At 44.6% G+C, this 20,882-nt stretch overlaps 1 protein-coding gene across 1 annotated transcript in view; it reads right to left on the bottom strand.

Annotated features, from left to right (window-relative positions):
* LOC125433529 (cytochrome P450 4B1-like) overlaps nt 1–20,882 on the bottom strand; it is a 57,610-nt gene extending 36,728 nt beyond the window's left edge. The window contains exons 1-4 of the mRNA XM_048498112.1: nt 20,654–20,882; nt 12,136–12,277; nt 11,022–11,066; nt 9,944–10,071 (exon numbers count right to left, since the gene is read on the bottom strand). Coding sequence (XP_048354069.1) covers nt 9,944–10,071; nt 11,022–11,066; nt 12,136–12,277; nt 20,654–20,848 — 510 coding nt within the window. The 5' untranslated portion in view covers nt 20,849–20,882. The remainder of the gene's footprint in view (nt 1–9,943; nt 10,072–11,021; nt 11,067–12,135; nt 12,278–20,653) is intronic.

Here is a 20,882-nt window from a genome sequence, read left to right on the forward strand (position 1 = left end):
CAATTTCAGAGAAGGCTGTTTTGAGGAAGGCTGTTTTGACTAATCAAACCTATGCAAATCAGCAGCTGTCTAAAATAATGTGAACTAAAATAAGATCTCACCATCAGATGAGATCTAAACTAGGGATTTACTGAGTCACAGGATTGACAGTCCTACCTGATAACCCAACAGGAGAATTTGGGAGGCAGAATACTCTCTTCAGCATTGCACCAACATGTGATGTCACTTCCAGTGCAAAATTGGAAGTTCCACCATCAGGTAGATTTATCCCAAATTCTGTGGCTAAACCATATAGCTGTGTCTGGAGATGGTAGCAGCCGCCTGAGACCTGCTGCCTCCACTCATCATGAGCACTGGAACAGCCTAGAAAGAGAATGCCAAGCTACGCAAGGCTGTCACAGTCAGCCTGTCCTCAGAGGGTTGGGGAACGAGGCAGTCAGTGCTGGCATCAGGTGAGAATAGGGGACATGATGGTTGGCAAGGGCCCATGAGGTGCAGGATCTTCCTGCAAGGCCTTTTGCCCAGGCTCACTGACAGTAGGTGGGCCTTGCTGGCATGACCATGGGAGAGGGAGGAGAAGGTAGCCCCTGCCTTTTCCAGGATTAAAAGGGGAGGCAGGATGTGACGAATGCACTTATAAAGCATTCAGTTTCCAGGGTGAAAGTCTGCCCTGAAGGGGTTAAGCCCTGGCCAGCCCCGATTGGCTAGAGAAAAAATGGCAAGAATATAAATAGAGTCAGCCAGAGTGCTGAGGGTTCTTTGCCTTTTGGCTCTTTACTGCTAGCTCTTTAGGGTTCTTTAAGGTTTCTCTTGCTGAATCAAAGGCCTTTAGGAGTGTATTTTGGGCAGAGTGAGCAGATCAAGCCGAGATCTGTCACTGCTGGTGGTCTGACAGGAGTCAGACAGAGTACTCTGTAGCTGAGGAAGCTAATCAGAGACACTCAAGGGAAAGCCCTGAGTCTGGTGGAGAGTGACCTCGCCACTCTGAGGTGTGTTTGAGGGAAAACCTCCTTGATAGAGACAAAAGTCCATCCCTCCTGACCACAAGCTTACAACAACACCAGTCTTAGGGAGGACCAGATCCAGTGGCAGTGTGGCCAACCCGGATTTGCTGGATGAGTGGGAGAGGGAGGCTTGTGTGCCAGGAATCCCACGGGGCAGAGACTGGGGTGTGTTGTTTAGGTGGTTAGGTACAGTGGACTAGTGTCTTGACCGAAGAGGGAGTGTGTGACGGCATAGTAAACCGCGTGGTAAAGCGGAAGCAGGGCAGAGCGGAGATAATCTGGGTGGAATTAAGCAGCCCTTGAGGCCATGTGGAGGAGTCCGTGTTCCCTGTGAGCTGCACTGGTTCCTGCTTTGCTGTTGTGGACTCCATGAGCGTGTAGAAAGGGAGAGCGAGGAGGAGTTCAGGATGGAGATCATCATGTGATGCATGATCTCACACAATGCGTCAGGAGAGGGCGTGGCGTCTAAGCCTAATCCTCACCTGGGGGCAAAGACCATTGTCCCTCGCCCAGTGAACTAGGCAGATAGTTGGTGCAGTGACTCACTCTGAGGTTGAAATTAGAGGAGATGCCAGTGCGACAGAAGGCGTAAGTCGGTTGGTGTTCTGCAGTGCTGCTGGGTCAGCGGTCATTGCTCTATCTCCTTTTACATTTTGAAAGAGGGGGACAGTGCCCTGAGGCGTTGGGGGGGGCGGCTTGTCTCCTCAGCTGTTTGAGTGAGTTGACCGAGCTGCTGTGCAACATTAGAACTTGGTTTGGGCGGGGAGAAAAGTCGAAAGGAGCTTCTTACATGTTACAGGCAATAATAGATAGCATTTGAGCGAGAAACAAGACCGACTGATGAGGCATACCAATCAAACCAATGCAGCAGAGCTGTGTGATGGCACTCAACCATCCTCCCGACAACCAGCTCCAGAGGGCTGACCACCAATTAGACAATACATCATACTTTAGACTGGATACAACCTTTTGCAATTCCACGCTTTCATTATGAATCAGTGGGAGTTATCAGAGAAAGATTAAAACAACATATGCGGTACATTCTCACAACTTGGTGATGTAATAACAATAAGTAATCAATAGCGTACGATTATCTAGAGGTGTGTGAAGTTCCTGCTGCTTTCGAGGCCAGAGCATCAGAGCAATGGAGGTAGAGTTGATGAACCATAAGGAGCACAGGCCAACCGTAATAGTCTTAGCATTGTAAGCGAGTCGGGGACTCCCACTAGAAGTTCGCGAGGAGGCGAACTCGCTTGAGGAGGAGGGCAACGCGTAAGCTCCAACAAGGACGGTGACTGGTATCCAGACTCGAGGTGGAGCCTGAGCAGGGCGATGGTGAGGCGACTAAAGGCAACAGAGGTCCCAACAGAAAAGAAACCAGCTGAGATAAGCTGAAAAGTTCTCTCAACAGGTCCCAGAACCAACCGCCGGGGAGCAAGATGTTCCCGAACTGCGAGAGAATGTCACCGGTGTCGCGTGCAGTTCCAGTTGGCGGAACCGGTAGATGGGCGGGTGGTTCCTCGTCTCGCCAGCGCGGAGAATGCGAGCGCAGGTGTTAGACTGGGATTGGCGACAGTCTTGGTGACAAGGAGAAGCGCCGGCCGGGAGGAGGTTTGGGCGGCGGGTCCCCAGTCAAGCTCATAGAGTACTTGATGGATGAAGCATTCATAAAGGGCTTAAAAGCAGACTCCAGCTAGGAAGTCTCGGGGCTTTACCAAGCGGGGAGCAGGCAGGAGCTTAGCGGAAACCGATATGGTTTCTTTGAGCAGAAAGATGAGAGGCGTTAGCAAAGCTGACGACAGCTACTCCCAGATGTTGAATCTGATGAAACTTCGTCAGGGACGGTCACCATCGGTAGGAAACAACAAAGGCGACAGATAGTGGCAAAACCGGGATTGGCGGTGATGATATAAAGGAAGCGGCACAGAAGGTTCTCCGGAGGTAATCTGGAATTGCTTGCTGCAGCGTGGCTGCTGGCGTTGCTAATTTTCTGGAAGTCATCAGTCTTTGGAACGCCAAATCTAGAAGCGTCAGCGTCCAGCGTTCCGTTAGAAACGCTGATAGAATCCTTCAGAAGATGTGTTCCATCTCTGGGATGGGGTTAGTTTCCTCCTGGCATATTCCATGGAGCTGGCAGCCCGTCATGGCGGTCCGGAATCACAGGAGCCTGTAAGACTCAAGGACTAAACACCCTTCCCCAGGTTATAGGAGGGCAGTCCGCCAATTTCGGTTCTAAGCCGGGTGGCCGAAGATCAAGATCGAGTTTTTGTTTGGGTTGGGGTTTAGAGTTTAATATAAAGGCTTGTTTGCAGCCTGCGTAGAGGTTGCTGTGCAATCCTACTAGGGGAGCCGCCTACTCCTCTTTCTTTAATTGGCTGACAGGGAGGAGCAGAGGTAAGCGGCCTGGGTAGGGAGTGACTGGAAGTCATCGAGAGGTGCGTCAAGGCGAAAGGTCGAGCCTCGAGGAGAGGGACAGAGGCGGGTCCTGGGGGATTGTGGGTATGCAATGTAATCAGCAACACAAAGGGGCTTTGTTGGGGGATAGGTGCATCGAGGGGAGAAATGAAGCAATCCAGGCGATTAGAGGCGAATTCCTGAAAGGGGTTTTCTTTGAGGAGTTGCACTTACGTGACCTTGGTGGCTAATGCAGGAAGAGCTGGAGTAAGCCTTGAAATTTGTGATCAAAATTATCTTTAAATTAAACCCTTGAAACCACTCCTTAAGGGGAGGCGAGTTCGATAGCGTCTTAGAAGTGATGATGGTGCTATGTCACCATCACCTGCACTGGAAGCGTAAGCTGGTTGAATGCGGCAACACTCCTTTTTTAAACTGGGGCCCGTCCACAACAGATACTGCGCCGTTCAAGGAGCGGAGAACCCAGAATATCCAAGGGGCGACCGGATGTGGTGGCCCTCCGCCTCTACAGTTGAACAGAGAAAGGAAGAGAGGGGTAGTTTTCTCTGGAAGTTGAAGGCAGTTAGGAGTACAATCCGGATTAGTGATCTGTGTGATGGATTTATCCATCCCAGACTAAGAATGCGTTTGACCTGGCTCATGAGTCTCTTCCCCAAGTTAACATGGATGTCCAAGATGATGGGGCGTACCGTGAAGTCGTCAGCTCCAGTCCTGGAGCTGTGGACCCGTGGCCGGGCCGGGCGCTCCCCGTCTGCGTGGTCATTTCCCCACCCCAGGTAATGCCGGGCAAACTTCGATGCCGACCCTGGTCGAGCCACCGGCTGCCCTGATGGCGGTCACATCGGCGCCCGGTGTCGTACCGAACTTACTTCATCACCCTCTCGCGAAACTCCAGAGTATGGCGGGACTTCCGATGGGTGTTTCCACTGCTGCGATGGTGGTGCTGGCTGCTCTATATTGCTACAGGAGCCTATGTACTAATGCCTGGGACCGGCAACGGAACGCATGGGGCAGAAGGATCAGCTTGTCGCGCCGCTGGTTCGATGAGCAACTCCTGCGGGATATTCGTCCCGGGTAGAGAAGATAAGATGGTTCGTCACGTCGGGGTGGTCACTCGAGAATGATGAGCACTCCTGCTCGTGGCGGAGGCCTTGAGCAACACCAGCCCAATAGTCCCGGTAGGGATGGGAGTGCATCATACTGGGTTGGGGCGACAAGGACCTCGTGGGGAACTTGAAGAAGGAGACGGGCTGGAGTGCCGCGTGGTGAAATGCCACGAAATTAGGCGGTTTGGCGTGGGCAGCGGTGTCTGGGTCTGTTTCTCATCCGCCGTAGTCACTAAAGGGCTGGGGAAACGCCAGGCCTGGAAGTTCCCAACGAACGGTCGCTTCTCCAATAAAACCTCTCTAGCGTTGGTGCTGCAGGTCTTGAAGACCTTCTGAGGAAGGACCTCCTCCATCAGGTTGTAAGCCCCACGAAGACTTCTCCCCACTCCCGCCGGAGAGTGGCCGGGTCATTGCGCCGAATTCATGATATCCTGGGCTGCCTCCCGCCCGGTGGAGAGTGCTGCGGCGGGGAACAACGGTGGGCGGAGATCGATATCCTGTAAACCGCTAACATAAACCAGTTCAGGATCTTTGCGCGGGCCTGTGTTGCTCTCGCGGCACTCCGTGGAAGCGTTCTCTTTAGCGAAGCGCGTAAAGGCCTGCGTTTGAGCCTCTTCGCTATCTACCACCTCTGGCTTCCGCGGAGCCTGTTCACAAAATTTCGGCATAGGGCTCTTGGGGCTTTTGCCGGATGGTGGAGAAAACTCCTGGGTTGGCCGAAAGCCGGCATTGGGGACTTTTGATAAAATGCCTTATAGAGCACTCAAGGCGATAAAGGTGGCATCAAACAGGACAATCTGTCGTTAGGGTTAGGCCGAAGCTTATAGTTGTTCCATCGTTTCGGCGGCTGTGGACTGCGGGCCGAGCTCCCTGTTGATACACTGCTGGCCGGGCTTCGCTTTCCCAGATCACAAATTGTACGGGGCTCAGGGCGTCACCGAGGTGGTTCCAGTGGGTCGGAACCATTAGGTGATTCCTGTGATTACTTCAACGTCTCGAGGCTAATTGATTCCCTCGTCCGCGCGTGAGCTTCAGGCTTTCAGTGGGATATTAGCTCAAAGAGAGGCGGGAGTGCCTCGAAATAACCCGCCGAACTATACCATCCACCAGATGCAATGAAGTGGACGGGGCACCGATGCGGAATAATAAGCGCGTCTTCCGTTGAGTTCTTTACCGCAGATGGACAATAGCGTTCAAACGCCATTCTGTGGCGCTGGCGGAGTCGCGGTGGCCGGAAAATGAAGGCGGAGCAAGGAGGCTGACTGAGCGGGAGAATTGATAGGCCGGAGGAGCAAAGGGGGCAGAAGGAGGACAAGTCAATTTAGCGGATAGAAAATTCCGGGTTGAAATTGAAGGTGAAAGATCCGAAGGAGGCGTACCTACAGCAAAGGGGAGCCATGTAGGTCTGCAGGCTGATGGCGACATAGCATTGTCTCCGCGTCGAGTAGCAGTGACATCGGCGTCGCGAGGCTCACCAATGTAAGCCCGATGTTTTCCCAGTCCTTAAAGATTCAATGTCCCCTCTGGGTACACCATGGACACTGAGCTTCAATCTCATCAACCGAATTTGCGCCAGCTCCCGCTTCTCTTCACGGGGACCTGCGCTTTAAGCTAGCGCTTTCAGTTGATCAGCGTGCTTGTCGCCAAAGCCCTGCTTTTCTGCAAGCTCCCATACTCGCCTTCCGTCCCGGACGAGAAGTGTCCTAGGACCGCATTATTCTCTGAATCGCGCCGATCCAGAAGGACGAAGCGATGCAGCGGTGTAGTCCCTGGATAAAGCGGATCATGAACTGATACTCAGGACCCCTTTCAAACAACGGTAGCGGACTTAGAATTAGGTTGGAGATTCCAGTTTGTGGACGCGCCAGCCAAAATTGAACACGTGTGGACAAAACAGGCATGGTGGACGATCTGAAAGGTAGAGGTATTCCGAAAACAGCAGAATATGAAGGACAGATGGATGTCTGTTCCCGCGTGCTGGTTCCTGGCGCAGCACATTGTGATTCTGTCGGGGGCATGTAGAAGGGAGAGCGAGGAGGAGTTCAGCGGGAGGCGGGGGGAGGTGAGATCATCATGTGATGCATGATCTCCGCACAGCTGCGTCGGGAGGAAGCGTAAGCGTCTAAGCTAATCTCACCTGGGGGGCAAGACCATTGTCCCTGCGCCCAGTGACTGAGCAGATGGATTCATGACGTAACTCATCTGGGGATGAAAGTGAAAGTCATTGAACCGTAGAGTCATTAAATTGTGCCAACGTTCTACCACGGTGCTGCTGGGTCAGCAGTGCATTACTACACCTCTAAAGTAACATCTTTTCTGAAGAAAAATCTTTCCTAAGTGGCCTGCAGCCCAATAGCGAGATCAGGGAGAGTCTTCAGGGGGCTGAACTGGTAGGGGGGAAGGAATAAGAGGTGGCAGGAAGATAGAGAAAGAGAGAAGGAGAAAGCAGTTGGAAAAGGGAGGGAGAGGGGGGAGAGTGAGACAGAAAGTGAGCCAGAGAAGGAGATAAAGAGTGTGAGACAGAGAGACAGAGAGAGATGGGAACACGAAGACTCCTTGACTTGGACTGCTGGGACCCAGCCCAGGGCTAAACAGCCCACACAGGCCAGCAGAATGCAACCACCCATCATGGTGAGCCAACCAATGAGGTCCAGCCCAGGGGATGAGGCTACAAATCTGCTACAAATAAATGTGAATAATGTGGTCATCCACTCAAAAACCACCAGGAGCAAGGAAGGGCAAAAGGCTGCTTGGGAAAGGGGAAGGGGGAATGCACACTTGGCAGAACTGGGCTGGGAGACAGGGAGCCCCACAAGCTTCCCAAGTAGATCATGGAGGTTTTGTGTAGACTGAATGGAGTGGGAACTGGGCCACTCTCTCATTTCCTCTCAGCTCCACACACCTGAATAACTTCTTCTCTAGTACATCCATTTTTAGGACATCTGTGCCAATCCATGGTGGAAATGCAGCACTTTGTGTAGTCACAGAAATTCTGGTAGATTCCCCACTCACAATTAGATGTGTGCTCGTCATTCCAAATATCCAGGTTTCCAGCAGAACTCCCCACTTCACCAGCGCCAAACACGCATTCATCCCGTTTCTGCCCCCCCGCCAGCACATGTTATTTTAGAACCTGGAAGAAAGTAGCCCTTTTCAAAAAACACGTGGGCAATCTGGAGCAGTGGGGAAGTTGGCTGGGTGAATCCAGATTCGAACTACCTGCCCTTGCGAGTGACGTGGAGCCTCCCATCCAATCAGGATGCAGTGGGCTGTGCGCGATGTGCGCGCAGCCCTTTTAAAAAAAATTTCGCAAACCAGAGATCCATGTGGATCTGAGGCAACGTGGGACTGGTTTTCTGATTAAAGACATACATAGCAACACAAGGCAGCAGTAAACCTTGCATTCACTTAAAGATGAATACACAAGGGCACATTTCCCTGTTTCTACTTGTGCAGGGAGACTTAAGTTGCATTTCCCCCAGCCTTTAACCAGTGGTGTCTCTATGGCACAGTTGATTGAGCATTGGGCTGCTGGGCAAGAGGTTGCTAGTTCAAGCAAAGCCGGGGACAAGTTGTTTTCATTTTATTTTAGCCCCTTAAAATGCTGGAGCAAGTCCAGTCCCTTCTGCGCCACATTCATGATTTCAGGCATAAATCCCCACCTCTGGACACTTTAACCTTTTTGTAGTTGTGGGGGGTGGGGTGGGGGAGTGTGTTTGTGTCTACCTTGCATTCACTTAAAAACTACTACACAAAGGCACGTGGAAACAGGGCTTTGTTTTAATTGCCCGTTTCCTTGTTCCCACAAAGGGTCGTTCTGCCCATGCTCGCAGAGATGTGGATCTGTCAGTTTGAAAATAAAAAATTCCCGCCCCAGCACAACACAGCAGCCAATCCCCCTGAGCGGATTGCGCGTTTGATCTGCCAACAGTGGGGACTTCTGCGTGGCTGCTGCGTTTCTGGGAACAAGGGGGCAGAAGCTGCAGTGGGGACCATGAAACAGTGCTCAAAAGGTCCCAAATCTTATCAAACTGCTTTGTATCTACTTGCATTTTTGAAGTGGGGAATCGACCTCTGATTCAGAGAAATCCCCTTATAGTTCAGAGTGTTGAGAAACTGGTGAGTGTGGCCTTTCCCTAAGACCAGTGGTGGGATTCAGCAGATTCGCACCACTTCAGCAGAACTGGTTGTTAAAATGGTGCTTGTAAACAACCAGTTGTTAAATTATTTGAATCCCACCACTGCCTAAGACCACATGATCTTAGTTTGTTCTCAGACAAGACTTAGACTACAATTCAAGATGTTTTAGTTGCTCTTCATATGAAAGTTGCTTCAAGTCATTCCTTATTCCGATAGTCACAACTGAACACAACTTAAGTTGCCTTATAGTGAATCAGGCCATCGGCCATCAAGGTCAGCACTGACCACACTGATGGCAGTTCTCCTGTGGTCTCTGATAGAGATCTTTCACATCACCTACTGAAGACCCCAGGGATTGAACCTAAAACCTTGTGCATGCAAAGCACTCTTCCAGTGAGCCACAGCCTTTCTTGGTCTTTATCAGTAGACCTAGAATTATTATACTTCAGTTGGGAGGAGGAAAATGGACAATTATGAAAGACCTTGACTGGCCAACTCTCCCACCCCATTTCTTACTCAGTTGCCCACACATTTGAGCAAAGGCATTGTTAGTATGGACATCTATTTGTAGCAGATTTGTAGCCATTAATTCTCATATTTTTAATTTAACCTAATTCGCTTCTGGCAGACCAATCCAGATGGGTGGGGTCATTGTGCTGTGGGAGTGGTGGATGACCATGCCAATCCATTTGCCCCCTCCTCTGGCATAAGGGTCTCAGACTAGAAATACTGCCCCCTACTAATTCTATGCTGTGCAGAAAAAGTAAGTAAGATCTGGCATTGTTCCCAGTAGAGGCAATACTAAAAGGTGGCCACAGCGATTTAAACTTTCCTTTCTTTCCATGCTGCCTGAAGCCCCTGTCTTTAGCAGCCTCTATGCACTGCTCCATCTGGATTGCAGTGCACGCACACACACACACACACACAAATTGTATGTCAACATATTGTACTCTGAAATCATGGCCTAACTATGGTGAATTTAAGAGTTTGCCTTTGGAAAAAAAAGAGTTTAAACAAATGTCCTCCTCCAGGTATATAATTCTGTAATATTCCATTTACACCATTTCCCCTCCTCTTAGCTAAGCAGGACAAGCTCTCCTCATAAACTTAAAACCACTGTAGTTGGTCTTTTTCTGATTTTTGTCACTACCCTTTGAATAACTTTAGCTTTCATCTAGTTGTGTTAATAGTAGGATAGTATCCATAATTTTCAGTATTGTAAATTCCTTGCAAGTCCTGTTTTGAATGCTTTGAAAAAATACTAATGATACCTCTTACCAGCATCACTTTGACTGAATCTGCCATTAGAGCCACATATGGCTTCAGGATCTCATAGTGGAATCCTGGAGTCAGCAGCTTCCGATGTTGCTGCCACTTTGGCCCATTCAGGACTAGCAACCCTCTTCCTATGAGACAAAAACATGAAAGAGAAGTGAAGAAAATAGATGGTTAGGATCCATATGAAAAAGTTCAAGATCACATCACAGTCTAAGAGGATGAACATGTGAGATACACACACACACACACAATCACATATACATATATCACTATCAAGTCACATCTGATTTATGGTGACCCCTGGTGTGGAACTCAAGGCATACCTAGGCATGAGAAAGAATTTTATAAGCAGACTGTGAAAAGCATCAGGCCAAACAATAAGCATTTCTTTAAATTTATAGAGAACAGGAAACAGCAAGAAAAGGGAAAGTGAGTTGGGAGAATACTCCTTTTCAAACAGTTTACAGTTGATAGAGTTACCATGTGAACCTCTGAGTGATAGCTTGGATTAAATCTGTGAAACATATTGAAAGTCTATTATATTTTGAGGCATTAAGAATTTTGCAGCCAAGTGAAGTCTTATCAACTGAATACCATCTGTGCTAAACTTTGAAAATAACTTCATACTTGTAAATAGAACTGCTTCTTTCCTTATTATCAATATTCCCTCCTATTATATTTCCCTGAAGTAAGGAAGATCACCATGCTGACTTTTAGTGATCACAGCATTCTCTTCTAAGTGCTGGCAGACAGTCTGTTTAATGATCCACTGTGTGGCCACAGAGGTTCCCAGAGGCCTCCATAAGTACAAATGCACCCTGAGAAGGAAAAAAAAGGTGTCTCTGTGCAAAAAAGCTGCAGCATTTGCTGCTGTTTCGTGAATAGGTAAGCTTCTCATGTGCTCAGGGGGAGAGGGAGAAACAGGTTCACTCATAAGAAGTTACCCTCATTATGTGCAGAATGTAGCTATATTTTGAATGCTGAAAGATATAATTATATTCTGGAAATGCAAATATGGCATCTTTAAAAGAGAAATTGCTTAACATGAACCAGGGAATGAAAAGCGAAACATACATACCAATCCAGGGAACTAAGAAGTTGTAAGTGATAAGACTTTTAGGATCTGGATAGCACAAGAAAGAGGATAAAAATGGTTTCAGCATAAGGTGATGTAAATTAAGTAAAGAAATAATATGCATGCATTTTTAAAGTTTTTAACCTACATCTTTACAAACACTTTGGCTGTTTCCACACGGCGGCCGAAGGGGTCGGGTCGGCGTAGATGACGCCGACCCAGCCTCTCTGGGACAGTTCGCATGAACAAATCCGCATGAAACAAATCCAATTCACCAGATAAAAAGTCTGTCACTCATGTGGAGGAGTGGGGAATCAAAACTGGTTCTTCAGGTTGGAGTCTACCTGCTCTTAACCATGCTGGTTTAAGACATTTATTACATAGTTCCATTGTAAAAACTCACTCTTAAAGAATTATGGAGAACATTTTAAAAAGGAATATTCATTCAAAAAAAGGTGGCTATTAGATGGTTCAATAAAATTGCTATAAAAATTATCCAGGTTTTAAGTAAGTTTCTTGTAACCCATGTCATCCAAAAAAGTTAGCCAAAGAGTAACAGTGAGATAAATTTGTACTTGCTCTTTCTTACAAACAAGTTCTGAAGGCCTGAGTATCTTGTACTCTGAAGGTCTGGACATCTTGTGCTAACTATGGAAGGATCACTAGAAAAAGTTTTCCTGTTGCTGCACAGCAGAGCCATAACAAGTAGAGTAACTTAACCTACGTATCCTATGGAAAATTTTGATCATATTGCCTTGAGGAGGCTATAGAGATTCTTCAGGCATTGGCAACAAAACAACACTTCTTCATCTGGAATAGTCGTCACAGTAGAACTAATTAGGATGCGTTTCTGGTGGCAACACACTTTTTCTAAAACTTGCTTTAGGAAGGATTAAGGGTGGGCTCGACATGAAGACACAGATCAAGATCTGTTGAATGACTAACACTGACTTCTGTGCCAACCTAACATAACCGATTATGACAATTCACAGGTATTGCAGGGATGTTACTCTGAGGCTACTGGCATATATGCTAAAGCAAGCATTTATGACTGGACTATGTACTTAATGTAAGTTACATCCTATGATCAATAGGATGTAAGAAGCAAAATTCTTACCGCCTCTGCTGTACACCATTTTGGCATGCTCAGGATGGTTGATACACAAGAAGATCATGAAAGGTCCAAAGTAAATAGGGAAGCTTCGTGGAAACTCTTTTGTCCATTTTACTAGATTTTTCACATCTTCCCCAGGTTTGATCTACATTTAGAATTTAAAGGTAAATAGTCATTACATATTGTAGATATTTCCCTGTCCCTTTTCAAAACAATCAGGGCTTTATAAAATAGAAGAATTAATTATTAACCCTGGCAAAACTGGGTATATTAAAATCTATTGTAAAGTATTCAAATCTGTGTGAAATCTGATCCTTGTTGGTAGTGCATACATTATGTAACCAATGGTGAATTTTATTTGGTTAAATGGTATGGAAATATTTTTAATTAATAAAAAATATTTTTATCAGGATCAGTGGAACATAGGGAAAACTTGAAAACTAGCTGGTTTAGCCACTGTTGTGTAGTAAGTAAGAGCAGTGGAATCTAATCTGATTTAAAGTTTTTTTAATTATTTTTAAATTTGATAAAAGAAAAACAAAATTTACAGACAAAGAAGAAAATAAAGTATGCAGTCAAATCTGGAGAACCTGCACATGAAGCCTTTTTAGTCACAGTTCTCTTCAAACTCCCTCAGCTCCATCTGCCTCAGAAGGTGACTGTTGTGGGGAGGGGAACAAAGGTAATTATAAGCCACTTTGAGACTCCTTAAAGCTAGAGAAAGCAGGATGTAAAAACCAACTCTTCTTCTGGCTCACATCTTATTCACTAGTCACAGAGTCAATTTTTAAAGTATTCACTCAACTGTACTTGTCAGTTATTTAGTTTTAAACACACACACAAATAAATAAATAAATAAATAACAGGGAACCCATGATAATTGTAGGTGAGGAAAATCTCACCCTGTAGACTGGATCACTCTTGTCTCTCTTCTCAGCCTTTTCCAATTTCCACACGTTTCCCATTCACCATTCACCACTCACAACTTTCTTTTTTTCCCCTGCTGCTTTTTTCCAAGCTGCAATCATGGCAGAATTGCCTAGGCCAGTCTCTGTGGCATCAGCTGTTAAGTTACACTACAGTTCCAACCATGGTTCCGCAACATGTCATGAGATCTCAGTTATCATTGTCTGCTTATTTGGGGTTCTTATTGCTTTGGGAATTTTCTGCAAACTACAGGGCTCCTATGGCCCCATTGTGTGGATTTTTGGATCCAAATTCTAGGATCATGTTTAGAAGATATTTCATTTTTATTACTGCTATCTTATGTTTATATGAAGGGTTCTAAATAAAGTTATTGAAGCATCATATAGGAAGGGTAGACTTGCAGTGTGTAATCATCTGTAGATCCTACCATTATATTATACTTTAATTCATTGGTTCAGACATGATTTGGTTTATGGGATTGAGTGATCAGTAGTAATTATTGGTGGGTTGTTTTCCTGTTCATTTTTAACTGTAGTTGGGGTGTATATGAATGCTTCATCTTCATCTTTCTGCTGGAAATGTGGGGAAGAGGTTGGAACTTTTGAAAATGTGTGGTGGTATTGCACCAAAATAAAGGAATATTGGTGAGAAATAGGTAATAGAATTGAAAAGTTCATTAAATGTGATTTTCCACTAAATCCTACCAACTATCTATTAGAGCCATCATTTGCTAATGATTGTAATTTGAAATCACACATGCATATTTTATTTCATATGCTGATGGTGGCGAAAATAATTCTGGCCAAGAAATGGAAATCTAACGATTTACCCAAATTTGGTGAATGGATCCAAACAGTTCAAAGCTTTTATGTGCTTGATAGAATGAGTCATCAAATTAGAAACTTACCTTTTGAAACATATGAAGGGAATTGGGATGAATGGGTACATTATATGAAGAAAGAAGAGGGTGTTCATGTTTTATCCATGGTTTACTAACAGTTTATATATGAAATAATAATATATATATTATAATCATCTCATTGAGTTAAGAATTACTGCTAAGTTTATATGTATAGATTTGTGGTGTTCTTGCAATTTCATGTGTTATTTTATTGTTATTGTAATGAAATGTTTGTGTTAAAATTTATTTCAATAATAATAATAATAATAATAATAATAAATTTTACAAAGACGGGACAAGATATTTAGGGAGGTACTGGATTTTATTTATTTACTTTAAAGTCTGCTGTGACAGACTGTCCAGTAAAAAGACAGTCTGAAAGTGCAGGTCTGTCTCTAAACATGTTGTTTACATTTCAGAGTGAGGAATAAACTCCTTAGGAACAGGGAATGACCTGGTTTGCATATACTAACCTGCAGTCTGATTGATGTATCATCTGGGTGACTCGGAGAGAGAGGAGAATGCTTTTGGATTCTGATTCCTATGAGGGAACATCTAATTGCCTTAACTGGATGTCTAAACATATTTACTCCAAGTATATATTTCCGTCAATGTGAGCAATCTGGTTTGTATTGTGTCAGTCTGAGCTGATAAAGCAAATAATACCCAAACAAGGAGAACTGGTTATTTATTGAGGGGTAAAGGTTGAGGTGGAAGAGGAGAGACGAGTTGCCATACATATAAACAAGGATAGGAATAGATCTTCTGAGGAAGAATTCCTTACCCAGTTAGTGTGGGATTATACACACTAGGTGGATTCTGTTTGGTGTATTAGGGTTTTGCTTAATGTTTTACTTCAAAAGAGAGATTTATGTCTATTTTGAATATGTAACTGAGTCAGGGCTGTGTGAGTATACTGTGATACAGTACCAACCTGTTAGGACCCAAGGTCTGCAATGATCCATAAGCCAAAAACATCAGTAACCAACTGTACCATCTGAATATAAACCTCTACAAAATCTAAGCAATTGAAACAGAAATTTTAAAAGCCTAATTATGATCTATGCCAGTGCCAAAAAAAAAATGAATTCTAAAACTTAAGTTGAAGTTGTGCATATTTTTTTTCTCCTGCATATTTGCCTTCCATCTAAGTCTGTCCTATCCCATCTCATCTGTTGTATAAATACTTCTGTGCCTTGGAAAAGGGATTTCCCAAAAAAAAGAGTCAAAATATACAGCTTCCTTCATTTTTCTGGGCAGTGCCGGGTATAGGCATTGTGAGCCTGGGTCATTGGGAGATGCTTGTAAATCATGCCTCCTTGATACTACCATCCCAAGACAAGCTCTTAAGTCCTTGAGGATCCTGAAAGGCAGGAAATGGCTTGTAAAATATTAAAAGCAGTGATCAGCCTGCCTAGGCTAAGGAAGTTCCGAGGACAAAGTGAGTTTAAGCCCACCGAGCCCAGTGTATGAGCCAGCCACCTGCCCACCACTTGGTAAAACAATGATTGCTGTGCCAACTCTGAAATCACCTCCCACTCCCATCAGAACATACATAGCTCTCTACTACAACTTTTTCCTAATTTCCTAATCACAACAACCCTATGAAGAATTGGGTTGTTAGCCCACAGAAACAACTCCGAAGCCAGTGCAAGTGGGTGTATTAAGCATGTAAAATCTCACAAATCACCCCAGCAAACATTTTACCAAACAAATGTCAGCATCATCTCTCTAAAAACACCTCCAGTGGAATCACTTTCACTGGTGTTTTAAGCTAGGAACTCAGATATCTGGCTTTTTCTGAAAACTGAAAGGGAGAATCAAGGGTCAGCTTACAACAAAATTGAGAGTGATGCTGTTTGGGGAATTTGGATTTTCTCACCCTGAAACAACATCACGTTTGAGGTTGGAAATTCAGATGAAACAAATAGCAATTCAGCCTGGAATCTGGAGCAGAAGTCTAAGTCACATGCAGACAAAAATTGTCTGATAAGATCCACAGAATTAACAAATGGAATACAAAGCATTATTTAGGTTTTAGGGGTATTTTGGTGTTTTTTCAGCCTGCAGGGGCCTTGCATTTTAAAGCTAAGCGGCACCATGATTTCAGGGCATCATCCAGAGACTGCCCTGATGATGCCTAGGATTTAGCGATGTTTGGTTCAGGGGTAGCAGGGTTATGGACGCCCAAATGGAATGCCCCCATCCCACTGTTTCAGTAGGAGCTGACTGAGATGGGGCTACCCAGTGAGGGACCATAACTGAGGTCTGAACACCAATCAGGTGGCATCCTCAGAAATAGTTAACAGATGATACCCTGAAATTTTTTGGTGTCACTAGCTTTAAAAATACATCCCTTCCAGGCTTTTTTAAAGAAATTGCCCAAGATTCTTTGTTTTTTGCAGTGACTTTGCTCCATTGTAGCTAATGGGAATTTCTGAGACAGGCTGCACATTTTTTTGAAGATAGAGGCTCCAGCAGACTTTCAAGGTGGCTCCAAGAGGCCTTGAGTAATAACATCCAATCTTAGTGAAACTTTACTTCTAGGTGGAGGGGAAGTTGAAGTTCTGGGAAAACTCAGCCCACAGGCTTTCCTGTGGAGGAGCAGGGAAACAAAAAAAGCCTTTTGGGGGGCCCATAAAATTGAATCCCCAGAGCAAGGTCTCCCAAACCCTGGATACCATTACCAGGAGGCCTCCTAGAGCCACCCTGAAAGTCTGGTGCCTCTATCTTCAAAATGTGCAACCTGCCACACTCAGAAATTCCCCATTGGCTACAATGGAGCAAAGTCACTAGAAACAAAGATCTTAGGCAAATTCCTTGGGGTGCCTGGAAGGGGTGTATTTTTTTAAAGCTAGTGACACCAGTTTTAAGTATATCTATTGTATTCATATGATGCCCACCAAGTTCCCCAGTGAGAGAGATTATGTTCCAAGAGAACAAGTTGGTCCTCCAAGTGGGTGGCCCAAATATCTCCTGTTAGCTTCCAACAATAGGAGATGGGAGCACCAATGAGGAGTCCTCTTTCTCAGGCTCTGCTGTCCTAAGTTGGGTGGCATCACATCAGAAGTGATCTCTGGATGGTACATCGTTCGGTTCATTCTGAATTTCAAGGAACGTCGAAAAATAACTTTAAACATATGATTCCACACAAACGACCGCATTACGTGACAGGATAGAGGCGCCAGGGCTGGGACTGTCCCTAGGACAGGTTTCTCACACTGCATATGATTACTGTATATAAAATGTGTAAAATGGAATGTATAAATTGGGTATAAATATATAAAAATGTGTAAAAATGGGTATAAATTGTATGCATAAGTATAAGTTGTATGCATAAGCACAAAACAAAGCAAAGAGAGTAGGACAGACAGGTATCATTCACAGACCCACTCCCTTTATAAAAGTGATACCTTGAACCATTTTGTTTTATATAGTTTGCAGGAAGACAGAAACATAGGACCCTTACTGATCTCAGGTGATCCATTCTACAAGGAGAAGGACACAACCAAGAGAATGCACTTGTGCCACAATGAGTTTTTGATCTTACCATTTTAGCAGACTGGCAGAGTACCCCTCAGTTTGCCCTGCTAGAATAGAGCAAAAGCCATTCAAGAGTAATTTATGGGAGGAGAACTGATCTTGTAGATTGGGATTTTCCCTGCTTGCCAGCCAGCCCACCCACTTGGCCCAGCAGCACTCCTCCACAGGAGCAGAAGAGGTGAGGAGAGTGCCAGCAGAGCTAAAAGCTCAGGAAGGACTAGTGTAAGAGGTGGGCTCCAGGGATGAAGACTGTAGGGGAGATAGAAAACTATAAAGCTTCAAGGAAAGAGCAGTTGTTGGAGGTGTCTGCTGTAAAGGCCATCCAGCCACTAGCAATGTGGTTCACTGGGGGTGCTACCCTGATTTAGAGATATCTGAGACTCAAGGAGATTCCTTGGAGGAGTGAGAGAACCCTAGTCTAAGTACAGCTTCCAGGCCATGTGCAAGCCCTGTTGCTGCTGCACGTTCTCAGCAGCTGTACCAATAATGGGGAAATCTCACAATCTCCTCCTTATGTGAAAACTACTGTGGTTAAAGGCTGGTCAATTATTAGAATAAGTTACATGATCCAATACCTGTGTAGACCAGACAGAATGGTTTCTGATTAGCTAACATGCCAGACAAGGAAGTATTTTATCTCCCAATTTTTTCAATCTATATGCAGAACACATCATGGGAAAAGTTGGATTAGATTTAGTTGAAGATAGATTGAAAACTGGTGGAAGGAACTCTTAACAATCCAAGATATGCAGATGATACCACATTACTGGTAGAAGATTGTAAAGAGACTTGAAATGATTACTGGTTAAAGATTACTGGTTACTGAGCCCCTTGGGGGAGGGTGGTATATAAATAAATAAATAAATAAATAAATAAATAAATAAATAAATAAATAAATAAATAAATAAATAAATAAATAAATAAATAAATAAATAAATAACAGAAAGCAAATAACTTGTGAAAGTTGGATAATAAAGAATGCCGATCAAAGACAGTTGATTCCTTTGAAATGTAGTTTTGGAGGAGAGTTTTATCGATACTGTGAACCACCAAAAAGACGAATGGGTTCTATATTGAATCAAGCCTTAACTCACCCTAGAACCTGAAACGACTTAGCTAAGGCTATCATACTTAGGTCACATTATGGAAAGACAAGAGTCACTGGGAAAAGTTGAAGGTAGCAGGAAAAGAGGAAGGCCCAACTTGAAACAGATTGACTCAATAAAAGAACCCATGGCCCTCAGTTTGCAAGACCAGAGCAAGACTGTTAATATTACGACATTTTGGAAGCCATTAATTCACAGAGTTTTCATGAGTTGGGAGTGATTTGGTAGCATTTAACTCAGAGAGAGATCCTAGTTCTGTGCTCGGTAAGCAGAAGCTTCCTGTATACATGCTCAGGGATTCACAGCCAAGCCTTCTCTTTCATCTGCCACAGCAATAGCATAGTTGGGAAAGGGGGGAGAGGTAGTTAGAGCACAACGCTCCTTAAATATCTACAAAATGCCTCCATTCTCCCAAACTGCATTTTTCAGGATGCCGCCCACTTTATTTCTATGTCACAAGGGCAGTCAGAATGGTCAGAGTGTTGGATTCCATGAAAACTAATAATAATAAAAACAATCTGCACAAGCAAGAGGGAATGTAGTTTCTACAGTTGTTGCCCCTTGCTGTGGCAGTCCTTCAATTCTCCCTTTTGTGCTGTTCCTGAGGATTCCCCAGGAGCAACATTCAAGGAGGAGGAGGAGACATAGCAGTCATTAGGCTCCATTATGAGTTTGTGCACAAACTGAGAGCAAGCATGGTGTAGTGGTTAAGAGCAGGTGAATTCTAATCTGCAGAAATGGGTTTGATTCTCCACTCCTCCACAGGAGTGATAGACTCTTATCTGGTGAACCAGATTTGTCTCTCAGCCCCACCTACTTCAAAAGGTGTCTGTTGTGGGGAGAAGAAGGGAAAGGAGTGTGTAAGCCCCTTTGAATCTCCTTACAAGAGAGAAAGGGAGGTATAAATCCAAACTCTTTTTCTACTAGGGTTGTACTTTATTCAATTGCTTCTTTTTTGCAGGATCAAAAACTGTACCACCTTATTTCAGAACTGTACCACCTTTCTTAGTTACCATGACTTGGATTTCAGGTCTAGAGCAGAAATATTATTTGTCACAGCAGTGCTGAATGCTTTTTCTCATGATCACATATGAGCAATCACATTACCCATGGCCCTTTTATACTACAGGAAAAACTGTAGACTGTTGCTCCATTCTAAAGAAGAACTGAGCGGGAAGGCATGATTCCAACTGCTAAGCGTGTCTACTAACAACTTCTGTTTGGGACTACAAGGCTATTGCTTAAAAAGTTAGCTGTAAAAGATTCCAGAATCACACTCTGTGCCCACAGTTTAACTGCACAGACGGTCATTTGAAAAACTTCAGTTACAGGTAAGTGACCAATTCACATATCATGGGATACACTTTAAAAAGTCATTTAACAAACGAAGAAGAAAACGAAGAACCAAATTACAATTGCCCAGTTTTACTATAATTGTCTGATTCATTACCTACAGCTCATTTACACAAGGATGGCACAGCCGTACTGCCCCTTCAGAGGTCTGCTGTGCCATGGCCCAGAAAGAAAAAGTGACACTGCAAGTGGCATAATCAATGAAAGTGGTATAATGAGCTCCATGGGCTGCACCACTAATTTCGCTGGTGTAAGTTGGCACCAACAAATGAGGGCTCTCTTGTCACTAATGCTGTCTCCATCCTCAGGACCACCTCTGTCACACTGCGTGGGCTTCTGCACTGAAGGAGTGTTGGTGTCATGGCTGCATTGGTGCCCAGGTATTGTGCTGCCATGCAGCTCCTTAACACACCTAAGTGCCCTTTATTCTGGCATAGATGCCCTTTATGCTGGCATAAGTGGTATTCACACTGGCACCAAGGTCATGCCACTTCCTGAAGATTTCATCCCTCCTCAGAACTGCACTGTTAAACTACAATCCTAAGAACTCTTTTCTGGAAGTAAATGTCAATGAATAAAATTGAGCTTACCAGGTTAGACCAACTTAGGTTTGCTTCCTTTCTTCATCAGTATAGTAACTCAATTTTGCAAAGAAAAATAGAGACTTTGTCCAGAAAAGCAGATTCCTTACCATCTTCGCATGTCCATACAACCAATGAGGGGGAGGTCCAGGGAAATTCCTTAATGTCTTGACCATTTCTTGTCTTTTCTTAAATAGCTGGATGGCTTTTAGAATCACATATGTGAGAACAATGGAACTGATTAGGTAGAAAAACTGACAGAAATCTCCAGATAACCAGGACCATGAGGGATGTAAGTTCCACATCGTGCTTGGCGTGCCTGGAATACACACTGAAATA

Source organism: Sphaerodactylus townsendi, linkage group LG05, assembly GCF_021028975.2.
Source record: "Sphaerodactylus townsendi isolate TG3544 linkage group LG05, MPM_Stown_v2.3, whole genome shotgun sequence".
Classification (NCBI taxonomy): domain Eukaryota; kingdom Metazoa; phylum Chordata; class Lepidosauria; order Squamata; family Sphaerodactylidae; genus Sphaerodactylus; species Sphaerodactylus townsendi.